The sequence below is a fragment of the Triturus cristatus genome, chromosome 1_1, assembly GCF_964204655.1.
Source record: "Triturus cristatus chromosome 1_1, aTriCri1.1, whole genome shotgun sequence".
Lineage (NCBI taxonomy): Eukaryota > Metazoa > Chordata > Amphibia > Caudata > Salamandridae > Triturus > Triturus cristatus.
The window spans coordinates 926,552,346-926,568,728 of NC_140579.1; the positions used below are offsets into that span (position 1 = coordinate 926,552,346).

Genomic DNA, 16,383 nt, shown 5'->3' on the forward strand with positions numbered 1-16,383 from the left:
ATAGTGGGCACCTTGTATCAGTCCAAACAACCCCTTATGGTGATAGGTTAAAGACAACTTTTATTGAAAGCTATCCTAGTGGTAGCTATGGAGAGCAGCCTTCAGGCTAAGTCTTGAAGGAATGTAAAGCAGCTTGTTTTACCAGTCTATAATCTCTTGAATGATCAAATGAAAAGACAACCACACCAGGTATATATTTAAAATATATGTATTTAAGATAAAACACACCCCTCTAGTCTCTTTATGACACTTGAGTTCGAATTTCTTAAGTTACAAGTCAGTATTCAACAGTAAAAGCACAAATACACGTTTGGGCCCTAGGGGCGTAGCAAACCATATAACAATAAAGTGGTATAAGAACCACGACTGAGCTAGACACAAGGCCTAGAGCCTGTTGAAGTGCTTGGACCACAAGGAACCACCCAAGGTAGTGACACAGGGGACCCACGGGGGACACGTGCAGTGTGAAAACACAACCACGAATCGCCGTTAACTTCTATGGGGAAAGTCACAGTTGGAATTTAAGAGTTTAAGGACACTTAGAGGATGACTACGAGCAAACCCTTTTGGACTTAGAGGTGTCTAGAGCCAACACCCACGGGAGCACTGGAGTACTCAAGTTACCTCACCCAGGGAAGCCGGGTGCATAGGTGTCAAATGGTCTGCTAATGCAAGAGTGAAGGGGATGATTCAACAGTCATGACTACACCATATGTATCACCAGCACTCAGTGAAACTCGTGAGAACGGCAATCAATCACACGCAGCCTACTCACATAAGAAAGCAGGCCCTTGCCAACACTATTTTTTCACCTTATTGGGGAAATGTGTTTTTTGCATTTTCCCCTCATTTTGAAGTACAATTACTTACGCCAGAGAGAAAGGAAATAGAGGCAGAAAATTAAGATCTTTGGCATGTTCAGGGAAGCAGTAGTGTCTAGACACCACTTCTCCCCTTATGTGATCTTTTAAATGGATGCAGACCGCTACCAGGCCCCCGCTGCATATGTCAAAATACTAGCTACACTCCTCTTCCTGGCCACTGGATCTTTGCAAAGGGGTGCTGAAGACACTGTGGGTATCTCTTAGGCAAGGCAATCTTGGTGCTTGTGCAGTTACTGAGAAGCATCACTAGCTGAGTGCATCAGTATATTGCCATGCCACAGTCACTGGTGGAAAGGCAGCGGTTGGAAGCAAATTCTGTGCCATATACCATTTCTATTGGGTATCAGGTGTGATTGATTGCACCAATGTGACCCTTCAGAAACCCTGCCACATGGAACACCTTTTCAGTAACAGACACTGCATGCACTTTATTAGTGTGCACGTTGTCTGCAATGCCTGGGGCTGCTTTACTGAGGTATATGCTGATTTTCTTAGGTGTACACACAAAAGCTAAATTTCCAGACAATTGATTGTTGCTCAAACCAGTCCCTATTCTATCTTATCTTCTCTCTGACTAACTCTTTTTCCATCCACCCATCCCTTCTCTGCCTCGCTCTATTTTCCCTCTTTGATCTCTTGCCACTCTCGCCTCTATCTCTGTATTTCTCTCACTCTCTCCTAGGGCTACTGTGTCTACTGTCATCAGCCTTTGGGAGCAGGAGAAAGTGGCGAAAAGGCACCAGCAGAGGCCCCCGCGAAACCAGCCTCCAATAGCTCCAGCTCTGTGATAAATCGTCGGTCTGGCCCTGCGGTGCTTACTTAGCCACATGAATGCTTAATTAAACGTTAGAAATTATTATTGCTGAGGAATCCCATATTACGGAGGAACCACCCATGGAAAAACAAAGACACCTATGAAAGTCAGAATATTATATTCTATAGTAATTGCCACAGGTGACTATTCGTGAAGGTAAACTTACACATGAATAAATATACACTTGTACGTTTATTCTTATACTTTCTAGTTTACTACTTTTGGCTAGTCACCATTTACAATTGTCCTCACCCCTGGAACCAGGAGTTGAAGCCTAATGTACAAGTGTAAAGTTACTACAATAGTATCTACAACTACATACAAAAACAAAAGAAAACACTTAAAAACAATATTCTTACTTTCTACATTGTTAACCACAATATTTATGACATGATATTTTTGTCACATTATTTTTTAAAACAATATTTTGACAGAATACCGCTTTGCACAAGTGATGATCTTCTGATGATTATTTAGAACTCACAGGTTTCATAGCTAGTTAGGAAACTAACCATCACTTTGACAATACATATTTCACATTATCAACCTGCATTATTGTATTTCATTAATGGTAGCCAGAGCCATCAGTCAGTGGCATGGGTTCATGGGCTCTGCAGCCCATAACTGTTTGCACATGTAATTAGTTGCATTAGAGTACTTCCAATTCCACAACATAACAGTTTAATGCCCAATTTAGGTAGATTCAGGTGTACATGAATGGAAGTCTGTCATTGTTTTCCCTTTTCTGTGCCTGAAGCACGATGCCTCTGGATCTGTTACAGTATCCTTTCTATTTCTCTTGAGTTGTGAAGCTAGTGGTCATTTTGGTGCTCTTGTTATTGCACCATATGACAAGAACTGGCCAAACCAGCCGATGGGCTTCTAATGTGTTAAAAATGCCACTCTTGTATATTTTGCCTGTGGTATGTATGTCCATAGATAGCCATATTCTAGATTTAAGTGTACTTTCAATAGCACGAAACATCAATGGGCACCATAGTGGCCTATCTGGCGGTTATATAATATTGATTTTGACTTCTTTTTTTTACCAACAGTGTTTTGCTACATGCAACAATAGGGGCTAGTACATCAGATTATTTTCACCCAGTGTCACCTACAATAAAGCAAAAGGATGTATGTACTGTTTGATATATCATGTTTCAACTGTTGCACCCGAGTTGAACCATGTACCCAACCATTGCATCTGTTCAGCTAAGTAACATGCATCATAATCTGGTGCCCTAGGGCAGCTTCAGTAGTAGAAAGTTCCAATTTGGTTAAAGTAACTCTGTGTCGTCCCCCATACCAGACCAAGTATGTTAATATGATAATCAATTTTTTAAAATATCCATGTTGCAGGTATGATCGGGGTAGTGGCTCAAAGGTATAAAAGACATGGAAGGAGAAGAATTTTTAGGTCTGGCTTGGCAGCACAGTTGTATGGATACCTATTGTTACCAATTCTTTAAAATATGCCTAGAATGGGTTTTGGCTCTAAACACAGGAGTTCTCCTCTGCGCCTCATGCTATTCACTGTGCATGGTATTATTAGACCTTCTTGGGTGTGACAATTTTACATCTAAAAAGTACACTTAATCATCCCACTGTTTGTCACTATCAATGTTTTTTATCTCCAATATACATTATGTGCAGAAAGCTTTTCAACTCTTTTCCAGTATTGGCAAAGCCAATGCTAACAGCATTTGCCAACTCCAGTGACATGTATAAGCACATTGAAACGATACTTATTGGCTTTGTCAGTGTTTATTCATAATGTTATTTTCCCCATTCTTGACAACGTTAGGTGTTTCTGAAAGAATAAAGAGCCCAGTGTAGTATTCACTCCTCTTTTTAGATTTACATCTGGAATATCCTCATTTGAGTGGTATATTTCGACACCCAAATACTTAAATGTTGTTGTCTCCCACTTACAGGGTATATCTGAGGCCTATCAGGGATTAATCTATCCTGCCACCAAATAGGGGAGACATAGGACTTGTTGAACCAGAGGCCTGACATTCTACCGAACGTTTATAGCATCATATGCACCCATGTCTGCATTTTGCATATCTAAAATGGAATCATATGCATACAGGGACATTGAATTGATGTCTCTAGCAATTTCTAGAATGTGCAGTCTTCCCTGCCTCCTGATATGGCAAGCATAATGAAAAACAGTTGTGGCAGGGGACAGTCCTGATGGCTCCCTCTTTTAATTCTCCATGGCCGTGAATTATTTGGACCCGCTTAGAGGAGTTCGAGACCCGCGAGCACCCCACCAGGGGGGCTCGTGTTAACTTTAAGCTTTGATGTTTGTCTATAAAAGGTCAATCCAGGCTATTAAAGCTTCTCCTTTTCCCATTGGCCTCAGCACACTAAATAAGTACTCCCACCCAAGATTATATTAGCCTTTTTTAATGTCCAATGTCTGACCGCCCTGTTGGGCAATCTGGCAGTGCCAGATGAACTGCACTGACAAGTCAGTGTGTGGGCCATTTGTTTTTACCCCATCGTCTGGTGAGCTGTAGTGGGCCACCCGGCCCCTACTGTTATTTTCTCTATGTTACATGCAACCCCTGCATGGGGGTGGAGGGGATAAATATATGGGATGGGGACTGCTTCAGGGTACTCCTGTAGCAGAGTATAGGGTGTCGGTGTGAGTTATTCAGCACAGTGCCCAGATTTACGTCTGAGCTCCACATTGGCAATGAGGACAGTAGCATTTCCTCCAAAGATTACCACACTGGAAATAGTTGTCAGTGTCTTCTTTATTATCAACCCCTGCTTGATATGATGTTGGCAGCAGCTCCCAGCAACATCTGCCTAACATTCCATACCCAGCCATGAATACATGGAACACGAGAATACAGAACACTTTCCAAGTTCTACAATGAAATACATTCTACACATTGCCACTTACATAATACATATCATGTACTACACATCCTCCTCCTTTATAAAAAAAAAAAAATAATAAGGTATATGGGGAAAAAAGGAAAGGGAAACAAAAAAAAGAAAGAGAAAAGACAATTCAAATGCATATAAATTCATCATATTTTTCTGGTTTCTTGACAACTCTACCACAAGAGGTCTTTACTTCCGAAGAGCAACCTGGGTAAACTTGACATCCATCTTGAATGGGTTTATTAACTTTATTCTTTTCCACCCTATTGAAATCTGTTCTTAAGTTGATTCCCTCAGCATTTTCAACATCTATTTGATTCTCCTCAACACTCACAGGACTGCCTTTCACATTACTAAGCCACCAATAATCATGATCAGATTTATTATTCAGAACATTTTTTGTGTTACCGCAACTTGCCAAAGCTAAGTGACTCATGTGCCAGACTTCCCATTCTCCAAAACTACAGAATTGTATCTAATTTGTGATATTCTCTTCGGCTCACTAAACTTGCTTTCCCACTTGGGAACCTTCCTGGCACTTTTGACTGGTACCCACTGACCAACATGCAAATTCACTAGTCTAGTGCCATGCTTGCAGTAGCGGCTCCTGGAGGGAGTGCTGCGGAGGGGTGGGGCAGGGGAGGGGAAGGTTGGGGGGTAGTAAACTACGGCATACGGCCGAACGGAAGTAAGTACATAATTAAATAAATAAAATGAATTACATTGTGCGCGCTGCAACGCAAATGGCATTGCAGCTCACACAATGTAATTTGTTTTATTTATTTATGTACTTACCTCCGGTCGGCCGTATGCCGGAGTTTACTACCCCCCACCCTGCCACTCCCCCGCCCTGCGCCACCGCCCCGCAGCACTCCCTCCAGGAGCCGCTACTGCATGCTTGACATCATAATACAATTTGAATTTGTTTTGGGAACTAGTTAAGTTAGATTTACCTCATCCAAGTCACAATTCATCATACTGTTGCGTCTCATCCTAACTAGGATTGGTTTTGGAAAAAGAAATGGGTTTTTGCCTAAGGAACTATTGGAAGTTTCTCTATAAACCCATATCATTTTTTTAAACTCTTCTTCCAAAAATAATCTGGATTTGTTATACAATTGTAAAATGCCTTTAATCACTCTGATAAGTCTCTCAACAATTCCATTGCTGCAAGGATGATAAAGAGCGGTAAAGTTTTGTTTAATGCCAGCATAGGTGAGATAACTCACCATCTCTTTAGATTTGAACTGTACCCCATTATCAGTAATAATGGATGCAGGAAAACCTTTTTGTAGGAAAACATTGTCAAGAAGCTCAATTATAGTTCTATTGTTTACTTTATCTACAACGCTTAACTCAAACCATCTTGAAAACATGTCAGTCATATAAAATATACTTGGTGCTGCTATACCTCCAGTTAATTGGTCCCATTTTGTTCAAAACTAGTTCCTCCCAGGGCAAATTTGCAGAATTCACCACACCTAACGGAGGATTGAAAGCTTTCTTGGACTTATCAGCAACATTGCATTTTATATCTGACCGTACAATTTTCTCAATGGCACTATCAACCTCAGGCCACCAATATTGATCTTTAACTCTCCTTTTGGTGTGTGAAATCCCAGAATGACACTCGTGACATAAATATATTATTTGGTTTCTTAACAATCTAGGTGGAGTAATTCTCTCACCCCTCAAAAATAAGTTCTCAGAAATAGTGACTTCCTTTCTTCCTCATTTCCCAAAATGCTCTTAAATCATCACAAATACTTTTTTTTATTTAAACTGCTCCAACCTTCAATAACTTTAGCATTAACTTCTGCCAAAATAACATCCTCCGCTTCAGCCTTTAACCCTTCTTCTTGAGTAATGCTATAATGTAGTTCATTTACATGGAGAATTTTGGCAACAAAAAATTCATTCCAAGAGTTACTGTCAATTTGCGTTATGGGTAAGGCTAACCTGCTGAGACAATCTGCAATTACGTTCTTGGCACCAGGAACATACTGGATATCAAATAAGAAATCCTGTAACCTCATTGAAAATCTGGCTATTCTGGCAGTAGCTCTGTGTTGTGATCTTGCATTCATTCCTTCATGGTGACATGTCATTGGAATGTGGAATGTACTGTGTGAGCTTGTAGCTCAGAGATTCCAGATGTTACTGTTACTCTGACTGCAGCAGCTGTGGCTAATAAACACACGTCTTGAAGTATCCTTGTCTGATGTCCTACATACCTTCATACTTCACTACAATTTGGCGATGATTTAGCCACAGCAAGGATCCACGCAAAAAGAAAAAATAAATAGAAAGTTCAAGAAGCAAAGAAGAGATTCTACAGATGAAGACTTCGCATTAAAAGAGGGACAGGCTTGTATATCTTTGATATTTGTCGCAATTAAGCGCTGAAATTTCTCCTCACAAGAATTGATTCATTCATTTAATATAAGACTTTCATTCAAGCTTTTCAGCACACCAAACACCTTTAAAAACCAAAGGGGAAGGAAAAGTTTTATTCAAAACTGACTCCGCGGATTTAAAAATTAATCAAGGGTTGGAGGGCTAACTCTTGTGACAGCTGTGTTTGCCAAACAAGACTAATTCATGCCTGGTAATGTGTAATTGACATCTTCGTATTTCAAACAGTTTCCTCCGAACGAGTATCTGTTGATGTCTTTCAACAGTGATCGACGTGCAGGGAAAAGCTTTGTGAGCCACGGTGTCAAATCATTTAAGAACTTGACACAGATTGTCAATTTAAAAAAATATATAAGGGAGAAGATAACCTAATCAGCTGTGTGCGAGGCAGCTTTCCACTGTTAAGTTAAAAATAAACAAATCCTCGAAGCGCGAGGCAGGAAGCCATTGTCCAAAGCTGGTCAGAGTGCGCGCGAAGTCAAGCACGAAGCTCTCATCAGTGCCAATAAATCAAACTGTCTGAGTTCTTTGAAGCGTGAAGGGAAATTCTAAAGTAAACACATTATCTAAATGCGCGTTGAATCAAGCATGAAGACATAATTGCCTGTGAAAGCCCAACGTCGTGTTGAAAGCTTACAGACTGCTTTGTACGCGTAGTCAAGTGAGGAATACAATGAACTCATGAAACTCCACGATCACAACACGAGTATTAATTCGTACTTAATGGAGTGAAAAGCATTAAAGTAAACTTCCACTTACTGGAGTTGGCAGCCATTAGTTTGGGAGAGACTGTGTTCATCCCCACACTGTTTCTTGGTCAATAAAGGAAAATAAAGGAAATCGAGGAAGGACTAAACCTACCTGCAACAACTAGAATGCTGACTGGATTTACCCAAGGAAGCTAACAGGAAGCCACTATACATACAGTATTAAAAAAAAAAAAGGAAAGAGAAAACAACTTCAACATCATTTCTATTTGTAAAAGAACAGAACAAAGAAGAAAAGAATTTATAAGGGGCACAACATTTAAATATTAATTTATTCTACTGATGTAATTTAAAAAAAAAAAAAAGTTTTGTTGAAGTATTCGCACGTCAGAAGATTTCTCATGGCATGGGTCTTTTCTGAAACATTAGTCACAAATTTTGAATAAAACACTGCTAAACCCAAGAATGACCTCAAGTCATCCTTGGATTTAGGTGCTGGAGCATCAACAATGGCTTTCCTTGGTTTTAGGTCCGATTCCTGACTCACTAATTTCATGACCTAAATAAGTCAATTTTTTCATAATATCTGCACTTAGAAATTTCGGCAGTGAGACCTTTTTGATTAAGCATCTCTAATGCTTTCCTCAATCTTCCATCTTGCACTTGAGTATTACCCCCCATTATAAGAATATCGTCCTGGAAAAATACAATTCCTGGCATATCACCAAATAATTTGTGACATGAGTCAATCAATCAATCAGGGAATTGTGAAGCACACTACTCACCCGTGAGGGTCTCAAGGTGCTGGAGGGGGAGCAGTCCAGGTCAGCCGAAGAGGCAGGTCTTGAGGCTCCTCCTGAATGTGTGCAGAGTAGGGGAGAGTCTGATGTTGACCAGGAGCTAGTTCCAGGCCTTTGCCGCGACATAGGAGAAGGGTCTTCCACCCGCTCTGGTTCTGCGGATGCGCGGGGTTTCTGCTTGGACGAGGTCGGCGTGGGGAGGTTTCTTTTGGGTACATGGAAGGAGACTCTTTTGTTGAGGTTTTTGGGTACAGTGTTTTGGAGAGATTTGTAGGCGTGGGTGAGTAGCTTGAAGGTTACTCTCTTCTCGACGAGGTGCCAGTGGAGGTCTTGCAGGTGTTGGGTGATGTACTCATGTCCTGGGATGCCAAGGACGAGTCTGGCAGCGGTGTTCTGGATGGTCTGGAGTTTGCGTAGCAGGGATTTGTTGATTCCAGTGTAGAGGGTGTTTACATAGTCCAGTCTGCTAGTTATGAGTGCGTCGGTGACGGTTGTTCTGGCTTCGGGGGGGGAGCCACTTGAGGGCCTTGCGAAGGATGCAGAGGGAGGCGATGGTGTTGATCTGGCGGGTCATGGTGAGGGAGGAGTCGAGTATGATGCTGAGGTTCCCGGGCATGGTCCTTGGGGGTGGGGGGGTTGCTGTGGGCGGTAGGCCACCAGGTGTTGTCCCAAGCTGAGGGGGTGGGTCCAAGGAATAGGACTTCTGTCTTCTCCAAGTTGAGCTTCAGATACCTGCTGCTCATCCAGGCTGCAACATCTTTCATTCCTTCCTGAAAGCTGAGTCTGGTGGCTTTGGGGTCCTTCGTGACGGAGAGGATGAGCTGGGTGTCATAGGCGTAGTCAGCCGCAGTCTTTGAAAGAGTGCGGCGGCAGAGGCCAAACCAAAAGGCATGCGACAAAACTGAAAACACCCAAAAGGGGTGCAAAAGGCTGTCATGTTTCTACTAGAATAATGCAATGGAATTTGGTGATATGCCGATGAAAGGTCAATTGTGGAAAACAACTTTGCTCCTTGAGTCAAAGACAACAGTTTGTCAATTTTCGGTAATGGGAATTGGTCTACTACCATATTGTCATTGAGACTCCTAAGGTCCACACTGATTTTTCCATTAGCTCGTCTAGCAATGACCAATAGAGAAATCCATTCGGAAGCCTCAATTGGCTCAATGATACCATTCTCTTGTAATACACAAAGGTTTGTTTCTGTCAGAACCTTTGATATTGAGAACAACATTGAATTTTGTATTCTTCTTGTAATAGGATTGTCTGAGTCATAATCTGAAGAGTTAGAGTCAGCTTCAGTGAGACATGTAACTTTAAAACATTTCTTAGACTTTTTTCTGCACACTTTCATGAAATGGCCAATAATACCGCACTTCAAACACTTTGCAGACTTGGCAGGACACCTTTCAGATCTAGCATTATGTGCTATGCTCCCACATTGAAAACAAGGGAAAATTGCAGTATCAGATTGCCTTTTGTTGGGATTAAACACATTGTTGCTATTAACCTTGTTCCTTGCGGAAATATTTTTTCCTTTTTTTATTTGATGAAATGTTATTAATAACTGGAGGCTCATTTTGCTCAGAAATTGCTTTAGAGCTTCTTTCAGATAATTCAGCCTTTTTTACTAAGGCTATAATGTCTTTTAAAGAAGAGTCACCTTCAATCCAAGGTCTATCTTGAATGCCTCTGTTTTTTTAACACACTAGTACCTAGTTGCATCATGCAAAACTCCAAATTTGCATGTGGCTGCTAATGTTTTCATACTCCTCAATAGATTTGTGTTGTTGCTATTTCCTTTTAAAGAAAGCATGTCTTGTTACAGCAATGCAAACTGTTGGAGAATAATGCTCAGATAAATCTAAAATTGCAGATTTAAAAACATCAATGCCAGCAGCTCTTTCAGGTTTTTGCATCTGGTTGTATACTCAAAGGCCTTCAGGATCTAAACAATGTCATAGAATTAATTTTTTTCTTTGAGGAGACAAACTGCCGCCATTGTCTTCTAGAGTGGAAATATAATTTAAGAAATATTCTTTCCACTCTACCCATTATATGAATGGGTCACCAGGTGCTGTTAAAAATTCTTTGGGAGTGTTTAAAGTAATGCTAAAACTCGTATTAGCTGTATTGGAAGTGGTCGCCCTAGCATCCATGACAGTATATAAAAACAGAGTCACACATGCACAGAAAGAAAAAAAATAAAACGTATTACTACTTGCCAAGCAGAGAAAATCCAAGCAGTATAGAGCTGTTCTTGAATTGTAATAAGAACTCTCCTTCTTTCTTCTTTCTTTTTTCTTTAAAAGAAGGAAGAAAATAAAACGGTCTGGAAACCTTGTAAATTAACTCTGTTTTGTATTTAGTGAGATTCAAGACGGCGGCACATAAGGCTCGTAACACATGACCGCGTTAACGTCGAAGGATCCAGCGTGTTTAGAATGAGCTCAAATCAGGGCACAGGAGAAAAAGACCTGGACAAGGGGGGTATCTTATTACCTATCAGGATTACATTTCTTTACACTATATACACCATATACATGTGCACCTATAGAATCCTGACCTTAACATCAAGGCACTCCACCACTTGGTCGATGGACCAATTATTTGGACTGGTTGATGGTGAATTAGAACCAGCTAAAACACAATAAAAGCCTAGGATACATTTGATTCTTTTCTGCAATCAATTAAAGAATCACAAACTCATTTCTTATTAATTCAAATGTTGTTTATCTAATAATAATTCTCTCTTATATTAGCATTTATGCACTACAGGTTCATTTATAATTCTGGTTTATTTCAAAGAGAAATCGAACATCTGGTAAATGAGCATAGATTTAGAAAGCACATTTAATAGTTACCAAATATCAAACGTTGGCGACCCTCTGAGAAAACAGAGAACTATCCGCATTCTCTAGTACAATCTCTAGGATAAATGTCTGACCCACAGCAAAGATGAAGACCCTCAGATGTAATAACTTCCCAAAAATCAAAGAAACCCAAGGCAAACCATGAAAATCTTAATCAGCTCAATGCAGACCCAACGCTATGAAAGATCAGCTAACAGAACCACCCCCCCTTTGGCGGATGAGGATATGTTATACCCTTTCTCCCTCTTACTTCAGTTTAACATGCAACATTTTAGGGGTAGAGAAATGTTCTGATTGGACAGTCCGGGGTCATCTTGTGATTTTACAAAAGTTTGCAAAAAAAAAATGCAACAAAAACAGTTGATGGACAGAATGCAGAACAATGTCATACATTCACCCCAGTTACAGAGATCTGGGCCTAAATCCATTGTTTTTTTGCTCACCATGCCGCTCCAGTTTGAACCCAGCCATATGCAAATCAGTCTTGGCCCTGTGATAATGGGAACAGTCCAGCCCGAACTGCCAAGCCAGGTTCTCCCTGGACTGAAAACAAGCATCCTAGGACCGGTTTCGGGGTTTCACCCCTCTTCAGCCAGGATAGCTTGATTCCAGTGGCATGGAGAGCACGGGACCCACGTCTGGTCATACCCTTCCCACTTGGGGTGACAAATGCAAAAAAAACAGTTGATGGGCAGAATGCAGAACAATGTCATACATTCACCCCAGTACAGAGATCTGGGCCTAAATCCATCGTTTTTTTGCTCACCATGCCACTCCAGTTTGAACCCAGCCATATGCAAATCAGTCTTGGCCCTGTCATAATGGGAACAGTCCAGCCCGAACTGCCAAGCCAGGTTCTCCCTGGACTGGAAACAAGCATCCTAGGACCGGTTTCAGGGTTTCACCCCTCTTCGGCCAGGATAGCTTGATTCCAGTGGCATGGAGAGCACGGGACCCACGTCTGGTCATACACTTCCCACTTGGGGTGACAAATGCAAAAAAAACAGTTGATGGGCAGAATGCAGAACAATGTCATACATTCACCCCAGTATGGATTCACCCCAGATCTGGACCTAAATCCATCGTTTTTTTGCTCACCATGCCGCTCCAGTTTGAACCCAGCCGTAGGGTAGGATGCGGTCCTAGGATGCCCGATTCCGGTACAGGGAAGACATGGCTTGGCAGATTGGGCTGGACTGTTCTCATGAGGCACAGGATCAAGACTGATTTGCATATGGCCATGTCTGAACTGGGGTGGCGTGGTGAGCAAAATAACGATGGATTAAACCCAGATCTGTGACTGGGGGTGATTGTTTTGCCAATGTGCAACATTCCGTCCATCATCTTGTGTATTTTGCAAAAGTTTCCCATGGCAAACTGGTTCTCCATGAGACTTGGGACAACAAAGCGCAAAATGTATATTATCCATTCGGTTCACAAGCGAAAGTTCCGAAAGTAATGTTTGGACAGGTTCTGCATTGTTCCCTTTGTGGTTCACACCATTCATCAGTTGGCAAGCCATCACGCTCATATCCTTGACAAGGAACACGGTGTCGCAGAGCTGAGGTCACTTGGAGATCTCCAAAGCCATCCGATTCTGCGCAAAAGTCCTCGTGCTCACATGACGGCTGCATAGGAACTCCATTTTAGGTACTGCGGCCTAGTTGGCCCGAATGCCAACTTAAGCAAAAACAGACATAACAGTAATTAAAATATAGAAATGGAGATTCTAATGTTTGAACCCACACTAATCCCAATATATATTAGTATTTTCCTAGCTGTAGCAACATTTAAAGCAATAATACTTACCATTCGGCAATACTGAAAGCACAGAACATCACAAAAGCAACATAAATCATGCAATTTTCTTCTTCACCACAAATCTAAAGTTAGTTTGCATACCATAGTTAGTTAATTAATTGTTCTGCCATGCAATTAGCATTTAGTCCCACGTGTATCTCGTGTTTATCAAGGTGCAAATATTGGTTAGTAATATTTCACTTCAAACCAATTAGTACAAGTTAGATTTAAAATGATTACGTAATTAATTTCATGCAAATCAGAGGAGGTATACAAAATTTTGTTTTACCTGCTCCATCAATCCACCCTTTGGTGATTTTTAACATCACCACTAATCAATACATTTTCTAAATTTCTCTATGGAAATGGATTTATTCAGTCCCAGTTTCATTTGTTGGGTTACATCATAGTGTTTCCCGTATCGTTCTCTTTCGTTTTCTTGTACATATTTTCATGTAATTCTTCTAGTTCTATGTCTTCTATCTCTCTTTCTCTCAATTTTCTCTCTTTCCTTTTCTTGTCTTCTCTTTTAATTATATTTTGTAATTTTCTCCTTTTTATGCACACACATCCTAATCTCAATATTAACACTAATATAATCACACAGGTCACAGGTATCAGTATTTTACCCACAAAGGAACTACCTAATTGTGTTAATAAATTCTTAATAGTGGAAAAACCCTTACCAAGCTTTTCCCAAACACCTTCAACCTCCAGGGGAAAATCTCTTCATGCAAATCATTATATTCTTTATATATTTATTTAAGTTCTGACTTTCATCAGGAATGTAAGTACAGCAATGTTGTACCTTCAGCATTCCACAGACTCCTTCCTCTTTGGCCAATATAATGTCAAGGGCAAGTCGATTTTGCATAATCATAGCTCTCATGGCAACCATTTCGGTATTCACCATTAAGAACCCTCAAGCTGTGCTGGATGACAAACGATCCACAACTGTAGACAATTTTCTAATTTTATGGGCATTCAGAGATATTCCAACTGCGGGTATCAGTGCTCCAAATATATCACCTATAATTTCTGACAAACTCTCCCTCCTTCTATGTGTTAGTGGTCTACCTATTTCGTGCAAACCGTCCTCTCCCCTTCCCACATGAAATATTTTTGGGAAGACCAGGCCTAGTTAACATGTCCCATACCAGTGGTCTGGTAAACTATAATAACCTCTGTTCCCACAGATGTAATATATTCCAGGGAATACTGGATCATTTCCTCCTTTAAAACCCCATTCTCCCAAAATAATTATCGTATACAGTATTATCTCTACTGATGCACAATTTTCCTTTCTGGGGCCAATCTAAAGCCATTGCTGGGTTTGTTTCTCCCTTTAAATGATTTTCCTTTCCAACATCCCAAATTGTTGTTTCCATCTTTTCCCCAGACGCCTTCCTTTGCATCTTAACTCTCCTCTACCATGTTCAGGAAAGTTTTCTCATCTTTTCTCAAACTACAAGTAAGGTTATTCATAAACACTTCTTCTAAAGTTAATTCTCTTGTTTCCAGGAAAATTTCACCTAATGTTCTACCAAGAATCACTTTGTTTAGTTCAGGAACTACAGGAATATGTGAGAAAATATTATCTACATCAGTGTAATAGTATTCTAATTTTCCTGTTTTATAAAACAAACTAGCCAAGACACTACAAGTTATCCCATATGTCAAAGGAAGGTGATGATAAGTGACACCTTCTGATACAGATGCAGGTAACTGCATGCAAACGTAGCAGTCTCTAACCTCCATGGTTTTTACATACTCGTACAACAGCTTTGAAAAAACATTAGAAAAATCATTTATGGAGTTATCTTTGTGAAGTTCTGTTCCATCTATCAGTTTTGTAACCTGACTTTCACCAACCTTTTCCTTATTAGATCTGTTTACGGTGTGTTCTTCTATATCTTCAAATGTTACTCTAAATGAAATTGTTATTGCTAATATGATCCAGACAAACATTAATAATCCTGTACAACAAAAACACATTTTACACCATCTTCGGAGAAACCCACATGTGGGATTTCTATGTTCTGTGTTTGCCATTTCGGTAATGATCAGTGTCTTTTGACTTAGCCTCTTTTCTTCAACAATTTACCTTTGTCTAAACCTAAGGCTCTGATTGCCTACTTGGTTATTTTCTGGTCATGTGTCTTATCTATTCTCATTTATTCTTTCTTATATTCCCACTGGTTCTGTCTCAGATTCAGAACTGGTGTCCGAAATTTCAAGTCGTCTTCTTAGTGGTATATTTTCTTGCCCAACAATTTGACTTAAACCCGCTTCTCCTGCTCCTGGGTTTTGTCTTGTTCTTGTTTCTTCTGATTCTGATTCGGAACTGGTATCTGATGCGTCTTGTTGTTCCTCCTCAGATTGATCTTCCGTATTAGGGACTCGAAGATTGTGACTGGCGTGAATCTAGTTAATCACTCCTGCACACTTCACAGCAGTTGTGGTTGTCAGAATCACTTGTCGTGGTCTTCCCCAGCGTGGAACCAGACGATTTCTCCATCTGTGTACTTTGGTGCGTACCCAATCTCCAGGACTTAAGTCATGAGCTGGCTTCTTTTCAAGAGTGGTCGCATCTGGTCCAACCTGATGAAACACAGAATGTACCATATCAGCCAATCCTTTGCAATAATCCAAGACAAAGTCATCAGATATAGGCAGTAGTTTGTTGACAGGAATGAAAACATGTCTCATTGCTCTGCCCATGATAATTTCATGGGGACTCAGACCAGTGTTCCTATCAGGAATTGACCTAATAATTATTATTAGGAGCTTATAAAGCGCACTTATACCCAAGGGCGTCCTGGCGCTACATACTGACTCTCAAGAGAATAAACGGGATCTAATCCATGAATAGCCAGGTCTTGAGTCCCTTTCTGAAAGAGAGGAGCTCCGAGGCATTCCTAAGATGTGCTGGCAGGCTGTTCCAGGCTTTTGCTGCACAGTAGGAGAAGCTGTTACCTCCCCAACTGGCCTTTTTTATACGTGGCACCGCAACTAGTCTGCCTTCGGCTGAGCGAAGCGCTCTCCCTGGCACATACCACTGAAAACACCTGCTCAAAAACTCTGGACTACTGCTCATCAGAGCTTTGAAGACAGTGCACAGGGCTTTAAATTGTGCACGTCTTTTTACTGGCAGCCAGTGTAGTTGCCGGAGACCCTCTCGTACTG

The 16,383-nt window shown here is 40.8% G+C and overlaps 1 protein-coding gene across 3 annotated transcripts in view; it reads right to left on the reverse strand.

The window, feature by feature from the left end:
- The window catches only part of LOC146871304 (uncharacterized), a 311,017-nt gene that overhangs the window by 211,520 nt on the left and 83,114 nt on the right, over positions 1 to 16,383 (reverse strand). For 2 of the 3 annotated variants that reach the window (XR_014980979.1, XM_085650807.1), the window contains exon 1: positions 7,777 to 7,830. The exons of the other annotated variant lie outside the window; for it this stretch is intronic. Coding sequence is in view for 1 of the 2 variants with exons in the window: in XM_085650807.1 (XP_085506933.1) it covers positions 7,777 to 7,816 (40 nt within the window). In the remaining variant the exon portion in view is untranslated. Of the gene's footprint in view, positions 1 to 7,776; positions 7,831 to 16,383 lie in introns of those variants that run through there. 3 annotated transcript variants of the gene reach the window in all.